This window comes from Neovison vison, chromosome 1, assembly GCF_020171115.1.
Source record: "Neovison vison isolate M4711 chromosome 1, ASM_NN_V1, whole genome shotgun sequence".
Classification (NCBI taxonomy): Eukaryota; Metazoa; Chordata; class Mammalia; order Carnivora; family Mustelidae; genus Neogale; species Neogale vison.
Genome location: NC_058091.1, coordinates 7241373 through 7260704, shown reverse-complemented (window position 1 = coordinate 7260704; position 19332 = coordinate 7241373). Strand labels below are relative to the sequence as shown.

At 49.6% G+C, this 19332-nt stretch overlaps 1 protein-coding gene across 4 annotated transcripts in view; it reads left to right on the top strand.

The window, feature by feature from the left end:
• Positions 1-16327, top strand: part of MAP3K4 (mitogen-activated protein kinase kinase kinase 4) — a 112755-nt gene extending 96428 nt beyond the window's left edge. For all 4 annotated transcript variants that reach the window (XM_044242731.1, XM_044242741.1, XM_044242723.1 and 1 more), the window contains 10 exons: positions 1434-1534; positions 2161-2241; positions 5248-5439; positions 6444-6514; positions 8591-8707; positions 9565-9724; positions 11420-11542; positions 12673-12779; positions 14200-14379; positions 15785-16327. In XM_044242731.1, the coding sequence (XP_044098666.1) occupies positions 1434-1534; positions 2161-2241; positions 5248-5439; positions 6444-6514; positions 8591-8707; positions 9565-9724; positions 11420-11542; positions 12673-12779; positions 14200-14379; positions 15785-15805 (1153 nt within the window). In that variant the 3' untranslated portion in view covers positions 15806-16327. The remainder of the gene's footprint in view (positions 1-1433; positions 1535-2160; positions 2242-5247; positions 5440-6443; positions 6515-8590; positions 8708-9564; positions 9725-11419; positions 11543-12672; positions 12780-14199; positions 14380-15784) is intronic.
• Positions 16328-19332: the final 3005 nt, after the last annotated feature.

Below are 19332 nucleotides of genomic sequence, written 5' to 3'. Positions count from 1 at the left end.
CTGTCCCAGAGACCCATCAGCACTGGCAGGTCTTCCCCTGCCCCCAGTGTCCCGTGAATGCTTTGATTTGATTTGGTTTGACTTAGGAAATTGTTCGGGCTTCAGTGATCTTACCAGGGTTGATAGAACTTTTTTACGGTGTCTGGCTTGTCGGAGCTGGCTCTGGCTGCTTTGCGAGACTGGTTGTTAATTTTTCAGAAATTTTGCAAGCCGGTTGTTACACCACTGCGATTGTGGAACTCCACAACTAGTAGTTAAGCATTCGCCAGCACACTGTTCCCTTTAAGTGTATTTTTACCCTAGCAAAAATCTCAGAGGATGTGGGCTTGGCTCATGTTGTGTCTGGGAAATCAGGAAAATAGAGGTGCCGAGTGACCTCTGCTTGGCACCGCAGTCTTTGGCGTGGCGTGAGGAGTCACGTGTCTCTTCACTTCAACATCCGTGACTTTTCCATGAAGTGGCCTCAAGACTTTTTGATGAACTCCGTGGCAATAGAGGATGTCCCCCCGTCTTCAGACTTAACAAGGATTATGCCAGATTTGAGAGTTTAGGGAAATAGAAAAGCATTGCATACTCCGTAATGTGCAAATGTCTGTTCAGTAGAACCCTGTCGTCTTCAATCTATTTAGCACCTGCTGGAAAAGAGCATAAATGCTACCAGACTTCATAATATCACTTATACACACAGTACACACGAAACTTGTTACCAAACTCAGGCCATACTTATCTTGGTTTACTTGAACTATAATTTTAACACTTCCCTCATTTAATTCTGGGTTTTACTCTTCACGGATTCCTTCTGGATTTCTAAACACTCTTAACCTTATTCTGGAAAAGCAGCAAATTAACTTTGCTTTTTACATGCTAAGCTTCCTGCTCTTCTGCACCTTTGCTTGGCGACCGCTTGAAAAATCACGAGGGGTGCCCTTGCATTTTCCTATGAAGAGATTTGTAATCTTTTGAATCATGTAATAATTTTAGCACTGTAAGTGGAATTAAGTACATAAATCCATACTATGATCAGAATTGTAAGTATTAGCCCTGTTTGGCTAATAATTTTGATCCATCCTGGACTTAACCGTGGAGCTTTCCACATATGCCAGTAGATCCTGGCTAGAAATCTTGTTTGTACTTTTGTTGTTTTTAACTTAAAACAGAGCGTTACTCAGTCAGGTTCTTGTGTGTCAGCAGCGAAGGATAAAAATCTGACTGTCCTGCCAGCTCCAGAGAAGGGTTTCTCAGTAGCAGCGCGTTCACTGTGGGAACATAATTCTGTACGTGGGGCTGCCCTTCCCATTGTCCTGTGCTCACTAGATGCCACGTGTCCCCAGTGGGCAGAATTGCCCCTAGCTGAGAATGACCCCTCTAGAAGAATCTCAGGTCTTTCGAGTTCCATTGAATTGACAGCTCAATTTTTAAAAATCCCGAAACAGGGGTTCCAGCGTCCCTGAGAACGACCGGTTGGCGTCCATCGCCGCCGAGTTACAGTTTCGGTCCCTGAGCCGCCACTCAAGCCCCACGGAGGAGCGCGACGGTGAGTGGTGAGCTTCAGACTCTGGTCTCGACCTGCTGAATCCTCTGCCTCAGTTTACCACTTTCCACGCGTTATGCCTTAGAAAGAAATGAAGAGTGAGAAAGAGGTGACAGAGTTCCCAGAGAACATTTGATGTTCAACATGTTGGCGTTTTACTGTAAATGCCTTTCTAACTGCACTTGCATTTTCTAGGTCTACTTTTGTTGCTTTTTTTTAAAAAAAAAAATTATTTCTGATACTTTAATTGCCAAGCACTCTTATTTTCTTCAAAAATACAAACCTTCAGTAGGTTTGTTAGTGATACACTGAGGCTTTATTATAATGCTGGGCCTCTTGAGTGGGCTCCCCAGAGAATCTAATTTCTGCTCTGTTTTCTGATGTCTTGTTATTTGTGGAAAGTTTAATGTGGCTAAAATCATGTAATGCCACTGACAACTTCTTACTTTGGTATAGTTTCCTAGAAGTGATTATCAAGACAGCTTCTCACACTCACATCAAATAGAAATGAATTACCAAAAAGGACAGGTTGATGGTAACTAATCATTGCCGTGCACCATTTCAGTCTTGCTCTCGATTACATAAGATTCCATGAATGTTAATTTGTGTGAAAAACATACATCTTGCAGAACCAGCTTATCCAAAAGGTGATTCAAGTGGGTCAGCTCGAAGAAGCTGGGAGCTTCGGACACTTATCAGCCAGTCGAAGGGTAAGGGAGAGAATGTTGAACTTAAAATGCTTAAGGATAAAGTGAGAAGTTTCAGTTAAAATATGCTTTAGATTTTGAATTATCAGTCCTTCTATGTTAACATTTTCTGATCTCTTTTATATGTGTGACATTACTTCCTGTGTGTACTGTGTTTATAAGTATTTCCTATTTCTTTTAATAAATTATAAGCTCCTTTGGATCAGAACATGTTTTATTGATCTTTGTACTCTTCAGGCAGTCGTGGTGGTTAACCCGTATGTCACCTTGGATGGGCTCTTAGCATAGTTCTTTGTGCATGGGGGGAATATAATTAATACTTGTGAAATGAAGAAGTAGTCATGTCTTAATGCTGTATGATAACGTTTTTGAGAAGCCGCGTAGTTTGGCAAAGCTGGTAACTGATAGAGCACTGACAGGTACCCGACAGAGCTGGGACCCAGCACACCCCGCCTCTGTCTCCAAGTCCGTGCTCTTACCAACAGTCACGCCTTGGAAGATGTTGTCCATCAAAGTGGGGAACAGTCGGGGGATGTCACGGAGGGGTGAGGCTTGAGCTGACTCTTGGAGGAGAAACTGGTCTGCATCAAGCCTGGAGGAAAAGTATAGAATAAAAACACATCTGGAGGGAGGCCCAGTGACTGTGTAGCTGTAAATGGAGGTGAACTTGAAGGGGCTGGGGGAAGATGCACCATGGCCAGTCTTCAGTGACAGCTAAGTGTTTAAGGCCTCTCCCAGAGCTGGTGGCCAGCCCTGCAGCCTCTTGAGCACCTGGTGTGTTCAGGGAGTGGGAAGGAGGAGCTGGGAGGACCCCGGGGCGGAGGAAGCTGCTAGCCCTGAGTGGGGAGGAGGTAGGGAGATGGGGTAGCGTATCACTCAGTGATGCGGTGTCAGATACCGGACTAAGGTGGGATGTTCAAAAAAGGAAGGACGTCAAGAAATGACTGCCAGGTCTGGGGCAGGTGAGGTGTGTACGGAGGGTTAAGGGCACGGAGATCCATGTGCTGGAGCCTGGGGGACAGGTAGGAGAGTTCTCCAGTGGCTCCCCTGTTGCCAGTAGTTCCCCCGCGTGCCAGGTCTTTGTGATCATTTTCAAAACAAATACTTTGTGGTCGAGAAAACTTGGGAACTCTCAGGATAGTTATAGTTCACATTAACAAAGGTGGAGAAATCTTGAAAAATTTTCACTGTTTAAAAATTTTTTAAAAAGCCCCTCCCAGAAATATTTGACAGTGGAGTGCATGGGCTCATAGCTGTGAAGTCTTGTTGTGCCCAGGAGACCTGATGCGTTCTATACTGAGGTAAAGAAAAGAGCGATTCATGTTTTCAAGAAGTGGTTGTAGTAGGAAATTACAATTACAATTAGAACATTATGAATCTTGGGAAATTTCTCTTCTCAAATTAACCCCCCAGCTATCCTCGTCCTCCGTGATCTCTTTGTTGGCCAGAAAATTCAGGCTCTTAGGTAGGGAGGGTACGGAATGAGGAGTATGTCGTTGGACGTGTCTGAGGCAGTGCTGCTGACAGGACAGGTGGGACCCTTCGGTGGGTTGTAAAGTCTGCATTAAAGAAAACAGGACGGAGTCTCAACCACGTGTGGAAGAGGAATATTGTTTCATGAAACTCTTGTTTAGATCGCTGTGCATGTAAAAGTTATTTCTCACTGTAAGTCGTGGTAAAATAAATCGGAGACTTATTTTCTGGAGATGTGGAGCCTGAGAAGGTAAGAAATAGTAGTACGAGTAGCGAAACCTTACTAAGTATTGCTGTGTCCCGGCCACGGTGCTTAGTGCTTTACGTGCGGGTGTCACGGGACGCTTACGGTAGCCCTTGTGCCAGAGACACTGCCCCCGTTCCGCAGAGGAGGAATTTGATACATGAAGAAGTCAGGTCACTTGCCCATTGTCACACACCTGGAAAATGGCGAAGTGAGGATTTTCCCCGGGCATTCTGGTTTCAGAGGCTTTGCTCTGGACTCTTTCCGGAACGGGACAACTGAATTCCCTTCTCATCTGAGATGGCTTCTGAGGAAAGGCGTGGCATTTCAGCGGCGCTGTGACGCGTGAGATGCACTCCCCAGGCACGGTGTGGGAAGACAGCATCTTGGCCAGGAAGGTGTGAACACAAGCTCCAAGTGAGAAACGGCTCAGGGTGTTCTGTATGAGCCTTTTCCATTTGGTTCTTCTGGGGCCTGCGGTAGGAGAAGAGAAGGACAGTATGAACTGGGCAAGATAAACCGGGTCCAAAGTCTGCAGGGCCATGAGTCCCATAGGCAGGGCTTCAATTTTTGGTAAATGGGTTGTTGAGAACCGTGAAATAATTTAAGTAGGAAAGGGGGAATGGTCAGATTGTCCCTGTAAGACAATTCTGGCCAACAAGAGCATATTGGAGGGTGCCTGGGTGGCTCAGTGGGTTGGGCCTCTGCCTTCAGCTCGGGATTGTGATCTCAGGGTCCTGGGATCGAGCACCGCATCAGGCTGTCTGCTCAGTGGGGAGCCTGCTTCCTCCCTCTCTCTCTCTCTGCCTGCCTCTCTGCCTACTTGTGATCTCTGTTTGTCAAATAAATTAAAAATTTAAAAATTATTTTTTAAAAAGTGTATTAGAGACAGAATAGCCTGGAGGCAAACGGGAGGTCCCTGCGGTGTCTGTCTGAGCAGCCATCTGGGGGAAGGAAGTCATCGGCTCTAACCAACTAGCCTGGATTGTGTGTGTGTGTGTGTGTGTGTGTGTGTGTGTGTGTGTGGTTGGTGGCGTCCTCTGCAGCTGTGCGGTTGGAATGGACTCGAACACACCTGCTGGGTGTGGGGGTGTGTGTGTGGCATCGCATCCTCTGCAGCTGTGCAGTTGGAATGGACTGGAACGCACCTGCTGGGTATCCGACCGGAGGACGCTCGGCCTTGCTGTGCTGAGTGCTCACGTGTGTTGTGTTGCTCTGTTCCTGTTGTTGTCTGTGGGCCTATGACTCACTGCTGGTGACTGGAACTACTGAGTTTGTGATTCTCCCTCTAGACGGTGCTTCCAGACAAGGACCCATAGAAGCTATCCAGAAGTCAGTCCGATTGTTTGAAGAAAAGAGGTATCGAGAGATGAGGAGAAAGAATATCATTGGTCAAGTTTGTGACACCCCTAAATCTTACGATAACGTCATGCACGTAGGCTTGAGGAAGGTGACCTTCAAGTGGCAAAGAGGAAACAAAATTGGTAAGGAAATTGAGGAACCTCGATTGAAAAACCTCGTCTTTAGGCTAAACCATAGAATTGATCCTTTGTGACATGGCATGTCTTTTGTAGAGGTTCTGTTCTTTAGTTTGTGTAAAATGTCTGTAAAATGTGTTCTAAGAGCAGTACAAGAGGAGATTTTGTAAAGATTTTTTAAAATGGTTCATTAAATTGAATCATTTTGCTTGATAACTCCAGAAGGTGCCCATGGAGAACTATGTAAATTTTACCCATTAGGTCCCATTGATGTTCTTACGGCCTTATTCCTTCCAGCACATTTTGAAGCGAGACCGGGTACAATTCTAAAACACTGCCCATTAATGATTTCCCGGCCAAGTGCCTCTTGCGAAATAACCGCCGGAGGATGAGGATGGTGTGACAGAAGGAGCCTGACCGTGTTTCAGACCCTCCCGGCTTTTCAGTGCGTCTCTCCGGGGGTGTTTAGGTCTGAAGAGGCCAACACAGTTGTAACAAGAGGACTCTGTGAGCCCCGGAAACCCTCAAGGGTCTGTAGAGCTGTCAGGGCAGAAAATACTGAAAAAATCTAGTGCTTTATAAATTTTATCAATTCTTGCTACCCGTCTTAGCCATATATCCCCTGAATGTCCCCAAAGATGTGTTAGTCAGATCCATTCCCACACATCCCTGGCCGTGCAGTGATGAGGTGTGGTTAGCTGTGGCCGGGCTTCCTCCTGACCCCTAGCCCTGACCTCCCTGAGGGCCGGAAGTGCGCAGGAGTGTGCACCTTCACGCCCCTTCCAGGGTTTGCCAAAGTCACTTCTACTCTAGATTTTTACAGGTAAGGCACAGCCCAGAGATTGCCTTCAGTCATGGGGGAACACTCAGAAACATTTTGGGTCTTGCAGTAGTGGATAATTACAGGTCTTGTAAATCTAGATCCAGACCTGGGGAAGATGACCGTACATCTGCGTGACTTACAGTGGCCTCGCTTTGGTGACTGAGAGCAGTGTGTGTTCTGTTCACAGGCGAGGGGCAGTACGGGAAGGTCTACACCTGCATCAGTGTGGACACCGGCGAGCTGATGGCTATGAAGGAGGTGAGTGGTCTGGCCTTGTGGGGGCCTTTTGGTGTAGCAGAGATTTGGGGAAGAAACTTGTTTTCGAGGCTCTTGGCGCCTAGAGCCAGCTTGGTGTCTCCTGTTGAGTCGTAAGGCAGATGCCCTGCGATGCCAGAGTAGCTGGGCATCTGACTCCAGGAAGGCACCAGTGAGGATGCTCGGACCAGGGGCACAGGTAATTCTGCCACCACACAGCTGTGCCAAGTGCCACACAGAGCGAGGCGAGCAGAGTTAGCCGAAGGCCAAGAGGACCCTGGTAACAGCGTCTTAGCTGGGAGCTGGGGAGAAAATACTGTTTATGATCAGCTTCAGAAATGAGTAGCGTCTCTTGGGGCGCCTGGGTGGCTCAGTGGGTTAAAGCCTCTGCTTTTAGCTCAGGTCAGGATCCCAGGGTCCTGGGATCGAGCCCCGCATCGGGCTCTCTGCTCCACGGAGAGCCAGCTTCCTCCTCTCTCTCTCCCTGCCTGCCTCTCTGCCTACTAGTGATCTCTCTCTGTCAAATAAATAAAATCTTAAAAGAAAAGAAAAGAAATGAGCAGCGTCGCAGCAGCTGGAGGGAGGATGGGGGCGAGCAGGGGAAACCTGAGGAGGCCCATCAGGAGACAAATACTGCTGAGGAGACCCTCTGGACCTCAGTGCAGAGGAGCCTGTGGGGCAAGAGGCCTGAGCCACCACAGCCCTCTCTCTCTGAGCTCCTGTGGTGGTTCTTGTCTTCCGTGCGACTCCCTTGCTCCTGCTGGGCTGTCAACTTCTTCTTCTTCTTTTTTATTTTATTTTTTTTTATTTTAAAGGTTTTATTTAGGGCGCCTGGGTGGCTCAACAGGTTAAGCATCTGTGTTCAACTCAGGTCATGATCCTAGGGTCCGGAGATCGCGTCCTGATCAGGCTCCCTGCTCAGTAGGGAGCCTGCATCTCCCTTTCCCTCTGCCACTCCCCACCCACCCCTGCTTGTGTGTGTACACTCTCTCTCAAATAAATACATCTTTTTAAAAAAATATTTTATTTATTTGAGAGAGAGGGAGCACAAGTAGGGGAAGAGAGAGAGGGAGAAACAGACTACCCACTGAGCAGGGAATCCAACATCGGTCTCGATCCCACGACCCTGGGATCATGACCTGAGTCCGAGGCAGACACTTAACTGGCTGAGCCACCCAGGTGCCCCAGTCATAAACTTCTTTTCTTTTCTAATTTAAATTCAATTAATTAACATATAATGCATTATTGGTTTCAGAGGTAGAGGTCAGTGACTCACCAGTCTCTGTAACACCCAGTGCTCACTCCGTCACATGCTCTCCTTCATGCCCGTCACCAAGTCACCCATCCACCCACTCTCCTCCCCTCCAGCAGCCCTCCGTTTGTTTCCTGTGATTAAGACTCTCTTATGGGCTATCTCCTCACTCATTTTGTCTTGTTTTATTGTTTCCTCTCTTCCCCTATGCTTCTGTTTTGTTTCTTAAATGCCACATATGGGTGAGATCGTGTAAATTGTCTTTCTCTGGCTGACTTATTTCACTTGGCATAATACCTTCTGTTTCCATCCGCATTGTTGCAAATGGCAAGATGACATCTCTGATGGCTGTGTAATATTCCATTGCATGTGTGTGTGCACACACGTGCGTGTGTATACATCACATCTTCTTTATCTATTCATCTAGTTGAAGGACATCTGGGCTCTTCCCATAGCTTGGCTTTTATGGACATCGCTGCTATAAACATTGGGGTATAGGTGCCCCTTTATAAACTTAAGGGCACAATCATCTCACAGCTTTCTGTCTTCCAGAACCTATATGCTTGTGCTCACTTATTGAATGCTTAATGTTTTCGTGAATTCAGTTTGCGGGTTACGAAAATGATCCCGTTAGCTGTTCTCTCACCAAATATTCTAAAGCAGGCATGTTTCATTCACGTGGAAGGACAAGGCAAAGAAAGACTTGAAGTCTGGTTACAGGCACACTGACCGTAGTCTCGTGGGTCTAGATGACACAGATGTCTGGAGACCCCCTTGTTTCTGGTTTGTGACGGGACCAATGCTGATCAACACTTTTCTCTTTACAGATTCGATTTCAACCGAATGACCATAAAACTATCAAGGAAACTGCAGACGAATTGAAAATCTTTGAGGGCATCAAACACCCCAACCTGGTTCGGTATTTTGGTGTGGAGCTTCATAGAGTAAGCCAACTTGGATGACATGGTTTTGTGTGAGCAATCAGTAAGGGCACAGTCGGAGTCCTGTTCTACATCGCAGGTCTTCTCATTTCAGAGCACAGTAACTTTGCCTAATTATCAGGAAATCTCCATGAGTTACATCATTTCTGCATTCTCTCTGAAACTAGAGGAGTTCTTCCTAAAATGTAAGTTGTAGACTGTAGTCGTTAACCCGACATCATAAAGCACTGAAACCCATCCTGCTGATGAGAAGATTCTCCCAAAATGCCCCTTACGCAGCGTGTTACTTTTTTCCCCCCATTTTTCACTGATCATGCTGATTTTTCTTTTATGTATACTAAGGAACTGTTGAGAAATGAGGAAGTTAAAACTTCAAATTCAATTCCCCCCTTGTGTTTAGAAGTAAATCCTTGGAGGGGAAAGAGGATAACTTAGAGCATCTCGGTGGAGTCTGAACTTCCAGGGGAAGTTGAGTAGTGGTGATTTAAGTGTTTTCACAAATAAATTCGTACCTGAAAAGGATGTGTTTCAGTACTTAATAATACATTGGTAGGGACAGCCCTGTTGGTTCCTGTCTGAGATTATATAGCAGACTTAATTTTAGAGGATTATAGACAATTTATCACCTATGATTTGGAGAAGACACTCTTATCCCGACCAGCTGTATAATTCCAGACAGGAGGCAGGCAGACACTCTGTGTAGGAGCGAGGAATGAGCGTTACGAGACAAGTTCAGTGTTGAGGATGATGAGCGTAGCGTACCATTAGAAAGATTCCTTTGGGGCGTGACCGGTGACGTTGTCCAAACTCTTCCCTTTGGTGTACGTGTGAACACAGGCTGTGTCTTCTTTCTCCGGCAGGAGGAAATGTACATCTTCATGGAGTACTGTGACGAGGGAACGTTAGAAGAGGTGTCCAGGCTGGGGCTTCAGGAACATGTCATCAGGCTGTATTCAAAGCAGATCACCATCGCCATCAATGTCCTCCATGAGCACGGCATAGTTCACCGTGACATCAAAGGTAATCCTCCCCTCACCTGGCTGCCGTGGAGCCCGGACTGCGCGCCTCCCCACGGAGTAGATGCTGCCAGGACACGCGATCCCACTCCCACATGTCCTTTCTCTACAAAGAAGCGCTGTTACTGTGAATGTGCTTCCATAAAGAACCCAGTGTGGACAGGCCGTGTAGGACACACGTCCCCATCCATGAGCAGACGACTCTGTCTTTCTGCATAACACTGTTTTCAGTGAGGTCTGTTTCTCTTCCTGTAGGCTGATTTAGCCAACTGTAGATTTACTAGGCCGTCTGATCAGAGCATCCTGTCTCTAGGTTAAGACTCTGATGTATTTTCCTATGAAGTCTGAAGTGCGTTTCTCTTCTGGCATGGGAGGAATAGTCACGCTCGTCTCACAGCTGTCCCTCTGGCATTTGTCCTGACCTTTGTATTTTGGGAAACAGGGGATAATTCAAGTGACAAATTATTTATTTCTGATGAGCCCTAGACAGTAGGTTTTGACTCTGTCACACAGTCCGAGGCCGGCCTAGGCGTTCATTCTAGAATTGGCTGGCTTCCAACCAGGCACTAGACCCAGGGCAGGGCTGGATTATAGCAGAACCGGCTTCGGTCTGAGTGTAAGGCTCGGCTGTCCTCCCTCCAGTGGACGCCCCCGCCCCCCCAAGTCCCCCGTACCCACCAGCCTTGTTGCTTCCCCGCCTGCCCGTCTACGGCATCGCTCTGCTGCCTGGGATCGTTCTGAGCATTTGTCGGATTGGCTCTTTATCGGGCCTGGCATGGCCTGTTTCCAGGTGTTCTGCCACAGACACCTGTACTCAGTCCCTGAGCCCTATCACAAAATGACACCTTCCTGTGTCATCGGCCATGGCCGTAAAGGGAATTCGTCAGGGTCCTTGAATGGAGTCCATTCACTTGTGTCCTTGTGGCATTTTTTACGACTCAGTATGGCAAGTGTGCATGTGTGGACGACCTCCAGAGCCGTGACGCTTGCCCCGCATAGCCGACGGTGGGGACCGTGTCCTCTGGGAGTGCGCAGGCCCTGAGCAGTCCCCGTCAGGTGTCGCTCACCACGGGGCTCATTCAAGTGGCTCTAATGCTGTCTGAGAACGGTGCCTTCAGACACATGGTGCCAGAGGTGTGTGCTGCCGTCAGGGCGACAATATCTTACAGCCTAGAGTTGCCTGGAGCCGTGAGCAGTGGCCCGAGATACCGGCTAGAGTCGGGGGACACGTGCGCAGTGCTTTGAGACGTAAGGGGGCTCCGGGGCTTCTCTGCCCTCAACGGCGCGAAGTCAGCCCAGGGCGGCCGCAGCCAGGCCCGCAGAGAAGGGCCGTGTGTGCCCCGCTCTCACTCCACGTTGCTTCCCGTCCCAGGAGCCACTTGCGTGCTCGCGACTCTGGCGTTCAGACGCGGCCACCGCAGCAGCTGTAGCCTCCGTGTACTTCCTGCAGAAGGTCCCCCTGCGCTTTCCGCATTAGAGCGTGTTCAGAGCCAGCCATACTGATGTGAAAGTGTCTTTGCCTTGTATTCATGTTCGTGAACAAGGCTTAGTCTTTCTGTGGTTGTGCTTTGGAAGTCAGGTCTTATAAATCTTTATGCTACTTAGTTTGTGACTCCTGTTCCTGGGAACCGGGGCCGCCCTGTACTGGAAACGCCCTCCGCGTGTCCCCGAGCCCGACGAGCGCCCTTTTGTTTGTTAGGTGCCAACATCTTCCTCACCTCCTCCGGACTCATCAAGCTGGGCGACTTCGGGTGCTCAGTCAAGCTCAAGAACAACGCGCAGACCATGCCAGGCGAAGTGAACAGCACGCTGGGGACAGCAGGTGGGGACTGGCTTGCTGTGCCTTTGCCAAGGCGACTCATTGCGGCGCGCCTGCTGCCTGGGTTTCCTTGCAGCTCTGTGGCCAGCGCGGCCCAGGGAGGAGGGAGGGCTTCTGAGCGCGGGCACGTAGCCCTCCCGCCTGCCACGTCTGAAGCGCACACTCTCTCCCCCTGAAGTGAGAGGAGGGAGGAAAGGCCTCTCTTTCTCCCCAGAAAACCTATTTCTGTTGTTCACATGGGGTTTATTAAAATAGTTCTGGTTAAAACACAGCAGTATGTTAAATACAACAGTATGAGTTGTTTTTTTTAAGAACCTAACCCTTTCATTGTCCAACACTTGTGACAATTCATGTTTCTCTGGAGGAGGCAGGAAGTTCAGAGCTTTGTTGGTACTTTTAAAGGAAAAGGAGTGGGTAGGCACACCCAGCAGTCACTGAGTGTCTTAGCACATGGGACCGTGCAGCCCGTGCAGCCCAGCCCACGCCTGCAGGCCCCGCCGGTCTGCTTGATTGTGCCTTTAAAAGGGGACCCGTCCAGGGGCGCCTGGGTGGCTCAGTGGGTTAAAGCCTCTGACTTCGGCTCGGGTCATGATCCCGGAGTCTTGGGATTGAGCCCCGCATCGGGCTCTCTGCTCTGCAGGGAAGCCTGCTTCCTCCTCTCTCTCTCTCTCTCTCTCTCTCTGCCTGCCTGTCTGCCTACTTGGGGTCTCTGTATGTCAAATAAATTAAAAAAAAAAAAAAATCTTTAAAAAAAAAAAAAAAGGGGACACGTCCATGTGGAGATGATTTGTTTTGATTGTCAGTGTCGTAGAATTTTACATCTTCTTTTGCACATTAAATTTCTTATATTATTGTGAATACAGTTTATCTGAAGATTTGCCATTCAAAAAATTGTCCTTTAGATAATAATTCAGTCCCTAAAATGTCCATTCAGAAAATTGATTTGAAAAATGTCTGTTAGTTTCAATGTTTCCTTTTATGTAACCTAGAGAAGGTCCTCTCTGTTCCCTGCAACAAAGCCGTTGTTTCATTTATGTGGAGTATCACACAGTATGAATTGCTGGCTTGGCTCTATGACTGTGGGGTGCTGTGTTTATAACCCATTCCTATCACTGTCTCTGTGACTTTTAAAGCATACATGGCTCCTGAGGTCATCACTCGAGCAAAAGGAGAAGGCCATGGGCGTGCTGCGGACATCTGGAGTCTGGGGTGTGTCGTCATAGAGATGGTGACCGGCAAGGTAAGCAGAGCTTACTTGGAGGAGGAACCACAGAGGGCACTTCACGTGAACAGAACTGTGATTGTGGTTTTATTAGCTATTATAAGCATACCATGGACACACATTCTGCTAATTAGAGAACAAGACTAAATATGAAAGATGTGACCTGTCAATAGAGTAACGTGAAGACAAGTGACAAACTAGGAACCAGATATTTGTGAGATTAATGACTTAGACAGCTTTTAGGCGAGTGAGTAAAAAAAGTTGGAAGCTCAAGTGAAAACGTGGAGAAGCGAGGAGCTACAGAAAGGCATGGGAGACTAGAAACTTCTGCCCCAAAAACACTAGCACGCGAGTGCAACGTCCCTCAAGGTTGCCAGACTTGGAGGCAGCTGAGCTGTCCCTCCGTGAGTGCACGGATGAGCAGACCATCGATCCGGACGATGGGGCTTCTGCGGCGATGGGGTGAGCCATTCAGCCAGAGGACGACGTAGGGGAGCTACGTTAAAATGCGGTAAACGCACTCCGCCGGCGACAGTGGCTCCTCTGAAGCCCCACACACGTGAAGTGTGACTCCAAGCATGTGACGTTCTGGGCAGGGCAGGGGAGGCAGGAGGACCAGCTGTTGCCAGCGGCCCTGGGAGAGGGAGGGAAGGATGGTTGGATGGAGCTCGAGGCTGCTCAGGGCAGCAAGACTGTTCTGTGTGCTTGCGTATCTGCAAATTCTAAAAAATGTATCTTCTGATGAAAGTACTGCTAAGGAACAACTGTATACATATCTAAAGGGGCCTCTGTGTGTGTGTGTGTGTGTGTGTGTGTGTGTGTAGTGTATGTAGTGGCATCATTTATAAAGCAGAAAATGTCAGAAACCTCTCAAGTGTTATTAGTAGGAAAATGTATTCTACCTTGAGGCTGCTGAACAAAGTAGCATTTTATTCTTACGTTTTATGAAATATAAAGTAACCAGAGCTTTGCACTATTAGGATTTGATGTTCGTTACTCAACAAGGTGGCATAGGGATGTCCCTAGGAGAGAACTGTGGAGTTTCATATGTTTTGTTGACATTTTTATATCATTTTACATATTACATATTTTACTTGCTCGACGGTGGCTTCTAGATAATTCCGGACGAATAGAACATCCAGATGGGGTCGGCAGACTGTGCTGAGCAGCTGGCTTTGTAAATAAGGTTTTACTGGCGCTCACTCACACCCGTTCCTTCACGTATCTTCTGTGGTGTCAGGCCGCAGTGGGAGAACTGAGGCGCTGGGACAGAGATGGTGGGGCCTGCAAGCTTAAAATACTTCCGAACTGGCCCTCTAAGTAAAAGCTTGCTGGCCTCTAGGTATTTATTAGCACTGCGATGCCTGAAAAGATTGGGCAGTTTCGTTTTTTTATGGCCGTGTACTATTAAACCTGCTCCCCCCCCTCTTTTTTTTAGAGGCCTTGGCATGAATATGAACACAATTTTCAGATTATGTATAAAGTGGGAATGGGGCACAAGCCACCGATCCCTGAAAGATTAAGCCCGGAGGGAAAGGACTTCCTCTCTCACTGCCTTGAGAGTGAGCCCCGGATGAGGTGGACGGCCAGCCAGCTCCTCGACCACTCCTTCGTCAAGGTTGGGCAGATCCCTGCACCTTTTTCATGTTCGAATGTTTGAGTTCTGTTTGTATCTGGCACCAAAGGCCATGTGGAAACTTAGATATGAAATGTCTGTATGTATATCTGAAATGCAAGAGAGCTAAATGTATTATGCCAGGGAATTTTGTGTATCTTTTTTTTCCAGAAAATGTTCACTGAGGTTCTCTGCTTGATCCGTCCGGGTGTGTTTACGGTACCCATGGGACCGTCCCGTGGAATTGGGAATGGGACTGGCTGAAAACCCTAGTTTCTGCTCCTGGAAGCCCGGGGCTTAGTCGTGACGAAGCGCTGTGCTCCGAGCTGGGCTGAGGGCATGTAGGCCGCGCTGTCGGGCCGCGGAGAAGAGCGAGCCCCTCCAGCCAGGCAGTCTCAGCCGTCGGGGCTTGCTCTGGAATGAGGTGTCTGAGCCGCTCGAGAGGGTGTGGGGAGGCCAGGCGGGGAGGTGTGGCTACGGCAGGCTAACGAGGGTGAAAAAGCTGAACTGTGTAGAGCCGGATCACGGGACGTGGAAAATGGTCAAAGGCTGCGGAAGTGAGCGGGAGCCCCGCGAAGGAGCTGTGGTGTGTGGAGAAGCCTGGCGCGGTCCACTGGGGTTTGAGGCAGAGTCGTCAGAAAGGCGCTGATCCGGCTAGTGGGCTGGGCAGGGGAGGTCAGGGGCCAGTTATCCGTGATCTCTGGGGGCTGCAGCGGCCACGGACCGAATAGCTGATGCGATGAGAAAGGCGAGTGAGGGGAGGGGGCTGGGACGACTCCCAGGCCCCGGCTTGGGTCCCCAGAGAGAGCCCGGCAGCCCGGCAGGGTGCAGAGGCAGCTGGCCGATGGCCGGGTCAGGGAGGCGGGGGTGTCCTCTTCGGTAGGTAACGGTTCAGGCATGTTTGGAACGTCTGCTTCGGGCGGGATTCCAGACACACGTGTAGGTGACGTGGGCTCACCTGGGACCGAGCGGGGCTCGGATGCGGATCCAGGGACGGATCATTGCCGGGAGAGTACTTCCAGGAGAAACGTGCTGAGCATGGAGCCCTGGGGCACGCCGCGCTGGAAGGGCGCTGCTGGGGAGCCCCTGCCGGAGCGGGGGGAGGTGCAGGAAAGCGGGGCGAGTGCAGTTAAGGGACGAGTGACCGGATTTGCTACGTAGATATTAGGGATTGGTGGTTAAAACACACTCATTTCTTTGTCGAGACAGTTTGTGTCGGCCGGTAGTGTACAGATTCATTCTGCAAAGTGCTCTCAGGGGCCGGTTGGCAGATGTCCCAGGGTGCACGAGTGGAGCCTCCTGTCCCTGCCGGCTCCGAGCCGGGGTCCTCGCGGCGGCGGCAGCGGCTTGCCTATGAGCCATAGGCCTGCCACGAATTGGCTTCAGCTCTCTCCTGCCTCTCTCGCAGGTCTGCACAGATGAAGAATGAAGCTAATCGGTCTGCGGCCTGGTAGTGTGTGCTCGGAGAATTCTCGTAATCACTACTGTATGTAATATTTACATAAAGACTGTGCTGAAAAGCAGTATAAGCCTTTTTAACCTTCCAAGACTGAAGACTGCACAGGTGACAAGCGTCACTTCTCCTGCTGCTCCTGTTTGTTTGACGTGGCCCGGGGCCCTTCCGAGTGACGGTGTCCGCGAGGTAAAGACGCTGCATGTTAAGTGCCATGACTACTGTACACGGACCATCGCCCCGTCACCTGCTTCTTGTGGGACCCGAGAATCGTGACATCAGCGTAGGATTTTGACCTTCCTGGGTTCGAAAGCAGCTGTAGTATTATCAGGTGTCCCGGGCCTTGTTGTTAAACTCTTGTTTGTCGAGTGCACTGACTGTGAAACCTTACCTTTTTGTTGTTGTTGGCAAGCCACAGGTTTGTTATGCAAAGGCTGATTAATGAAATTTAAGAAAAAGGTTCTTTTTTCAATAAATGGTTTATTTTAGGAAAGCTCAGTTATATTGTCTTTTACTGGTTATCAGCTTCAGAGCCAACACGTTATCTGAGACCGAGGTCTGTCCCTTTCCTTCACATGTTCCTGTATAGAGGGGGATGCGACCGGATGTGCTAGAGGTGAGCCCTGGGTCCCCGGTTGGGAGCCCTGCAGGGTCCGGGGTCTCCTCACTGAGAAGCCGAAGGGCTAAAGGAAATGCCACCGTGGATGCCAGAGGCCCCTTTAGATTCTCTTACGATCCCCAGGCACTGGAGGTCCAAGGAGAGTGGAGGCTTTGTTACCGTGCACTGAAGGCTCTGGACCTTTAAACCAAGATGTGTCAGGGCACGGTCAGTGTCCAGTGCTGCTGAATGACGTCTTGACAAGAAAGCATCTTTTTCAGAATGTCAGCATTTCAGCAGTTTTCCAAAATAGCCCGAAGTACATGCCATTGATGGTTTCTTCCTCTTTTCACAATTTCATTTTTTAAAGATTGACCTTACAGCTTCCTAACCTCTTCTGAGAAGCTCCCAGCCTCACTCCTGACCCCTAGCAGCCGCTTCAAGGCAAGGAATCTCTTGGGCACGACGCGCTCACCCTCCCTCCAGGACGCTAGATCCTCTCCAAGAGATGAAGAATTGTGTAGACGCTGAGAATATGGTTAAGGTCTCTGTCCTTTCCAGCAGCTTTTCGAGGTGTGATGCGCACGGTCTTGGACGCGTACAGTTCAGTGATTGTCCGCGTAGCTGTGCAGCGGTGCTTTCCGGTCTGCCTGAGAGCATCCCGCCAGAGGGAAGCCCCGTTTTTGTCTGCAGTCAGTCCCCAACCCTGCCCCTGGCCTCAGGCAACCCCTGAGCCACATCTGTCTCTCTAGATTCGGCTGTTCTACACATTTCATCTAAGTAGAATTTTACTGTATGTGGTCTCTGCTCTCCGGCATCTTTCACGCCGCGCGGTGTTTCTGAGGTCTGTCCGCCTAGGAGCACGCGGCCTTATTGATTCCTTTGTGTTGCCGACCACGCTGGCGTGCAGAGATGCTACATATTTTATTTCTCCATTTCCTAGTTCTGTTTTTGTTTATGACGAATTGTGCTGCTCTGATCATTCTTATGCAAGGTCTGCAGACAGCCATTGCGTCTCTCTCGGGAGTGGGACTTCTGGGTCACAGGGCAAATCCACGTTCAGTATTTTAAGAACCTGCCCAATGGTTTCCAGTGGCTGCGCAGTCCGCATTCTCAGCGGCGCCATGTGAGGGCTCTTACCCTTGCGGGTCGTCCCCGGGACGTACTTCTGCCTTTTTGATGAAGGCCACCCTATGGGAAACGGTAGTTCTCTGTGGTTCTGGTCTGCCTTTCGCGTGATGGTTAGCATCGTATCTTGTGTGTGTTGGCCATTCTTTTTTTGGTGAGATGTGTCCGTATTCTCACCGCTTCCCTTCCTCCTCACTTGCAGACACAGGGATGGAATGGCACTCTGGAACGCCATTGGTGACTTTTCCTAATTCCCTGAAATGTTTGGGAACGATCTGGCTAAAGACTACGGACTTTAAGAAAGAGTGCAGTTGGTGTCGTTTAATTTACTTTCCACATTCAAAGGGATTGTTACTCAGGAATCCTAACTGTGTATTTGTACTGCTTTTTCCCATAAAACTCAACTGAACAGAGATGACAGAAATTTCAAAAATACCTAGTTCCTTCAACATGTAAATCAAAACTATGCTTTTGTTTAAAAAAAAAAGGTAAAAATTATATGAGTCTTCCTCAGTGGAACACTTTACTCACATAGGCCTAGGAAATTTTTCTAGATACTGAAAAGATCTAGGGTGATTAATAAATGCTTTTCAGACAATTCAGAACCTTCCTATTAAAACAGGACAAGTTCTGCAGGGGCTGTGGACGGCCTGGTTTGGAACTGCTTATCCTTCCCTGGAGAAAAGCTTTGCTTTTGTCACGGCTAACTCTGGAACTTGGACGTACTGACCGTGTACAACGTTCTGACCAGCCGCCAACGTTCAATGCTTCGTTGCACTTAAGAAAGGGTCTTATTTGTACTCGAGGAAAGGGCATCAAGAGAAGACGGGGCAGCCCAGTTATTAAAGCACCCGAGTCGGGGCTTGGTACCCCCCAGCAGCCTCCCCCGGTGCCCGGTGCCCAGCCCTGCCCTGTGGCCACGCCAGTCAGAGGAGGAGACACACGCCGACCACAGAGGGGAAGTTTCTGATACTCTTCGCTGATGCAGTACCTGTCGAGTGGTTTAGCACGTCATGGCCGAGGGAAATGGAGTAAGTGCTTGGTCCTCCCCCATCCCCTTGAGTCCGCAGCGCCTCTGTGTGAGGACTGTGAGCCTTGACACATCGTTAGGGGTTGCTTTCGTGTACGTTCGTGGGAACTCTGGAGGCAGGGCTGCAGGAGCGCGTTAGAGATCGGGACACTCGTTCGTGCCCGGGTGACAGGTCGGGCTCGGGGCCGACCCAGCCTTCCCCCGGGCGCCTTTCGGAGGACAGAGGGGCTGGCCCTGAACAGGGGCTTGCCCTTGGGTCTACCATGTTGATCAGGGAAGTGAGTTGAGTCTTATTCATCCTGGCCAAAAAAAAAAAAAAAAAATTTGTTTTAAAAACGTTTTCTGATGAAATCTCTGAAGACAGTTTTAGGAAATCGCCGGACTCCGAGGCGGCCAGCCGGGTAGCTGCACAGCCACCAGGCCTCTCTGCGGCCGGGAAGGAGTCCGCACGTGAGGGACCTTCCGCAGCCGGCGCTCCCGAGGGAACCCTGGCAAAGGCCGCACACGACCGTGAGTCTTGACGCCGGGGGAGGGGCTGCTCCGCAGGCCATTGTGTCAAGGCGGACTCCCTTGTCTGAAGAGCCACCGAGCCGTCTCCCCATTTCACAAAGCAGCAGCTGCCGACCGTCCCGCACAGGCGGAGAGAAAGGACGGCCTCGTGTCACGGCGCTGAGCCCACAGGGAAGAGCCAGCTCTCGCCGCCCAACCTCGGCATCCTTTCCCCGCCGAGGCAGCCCCCGTGTCTCA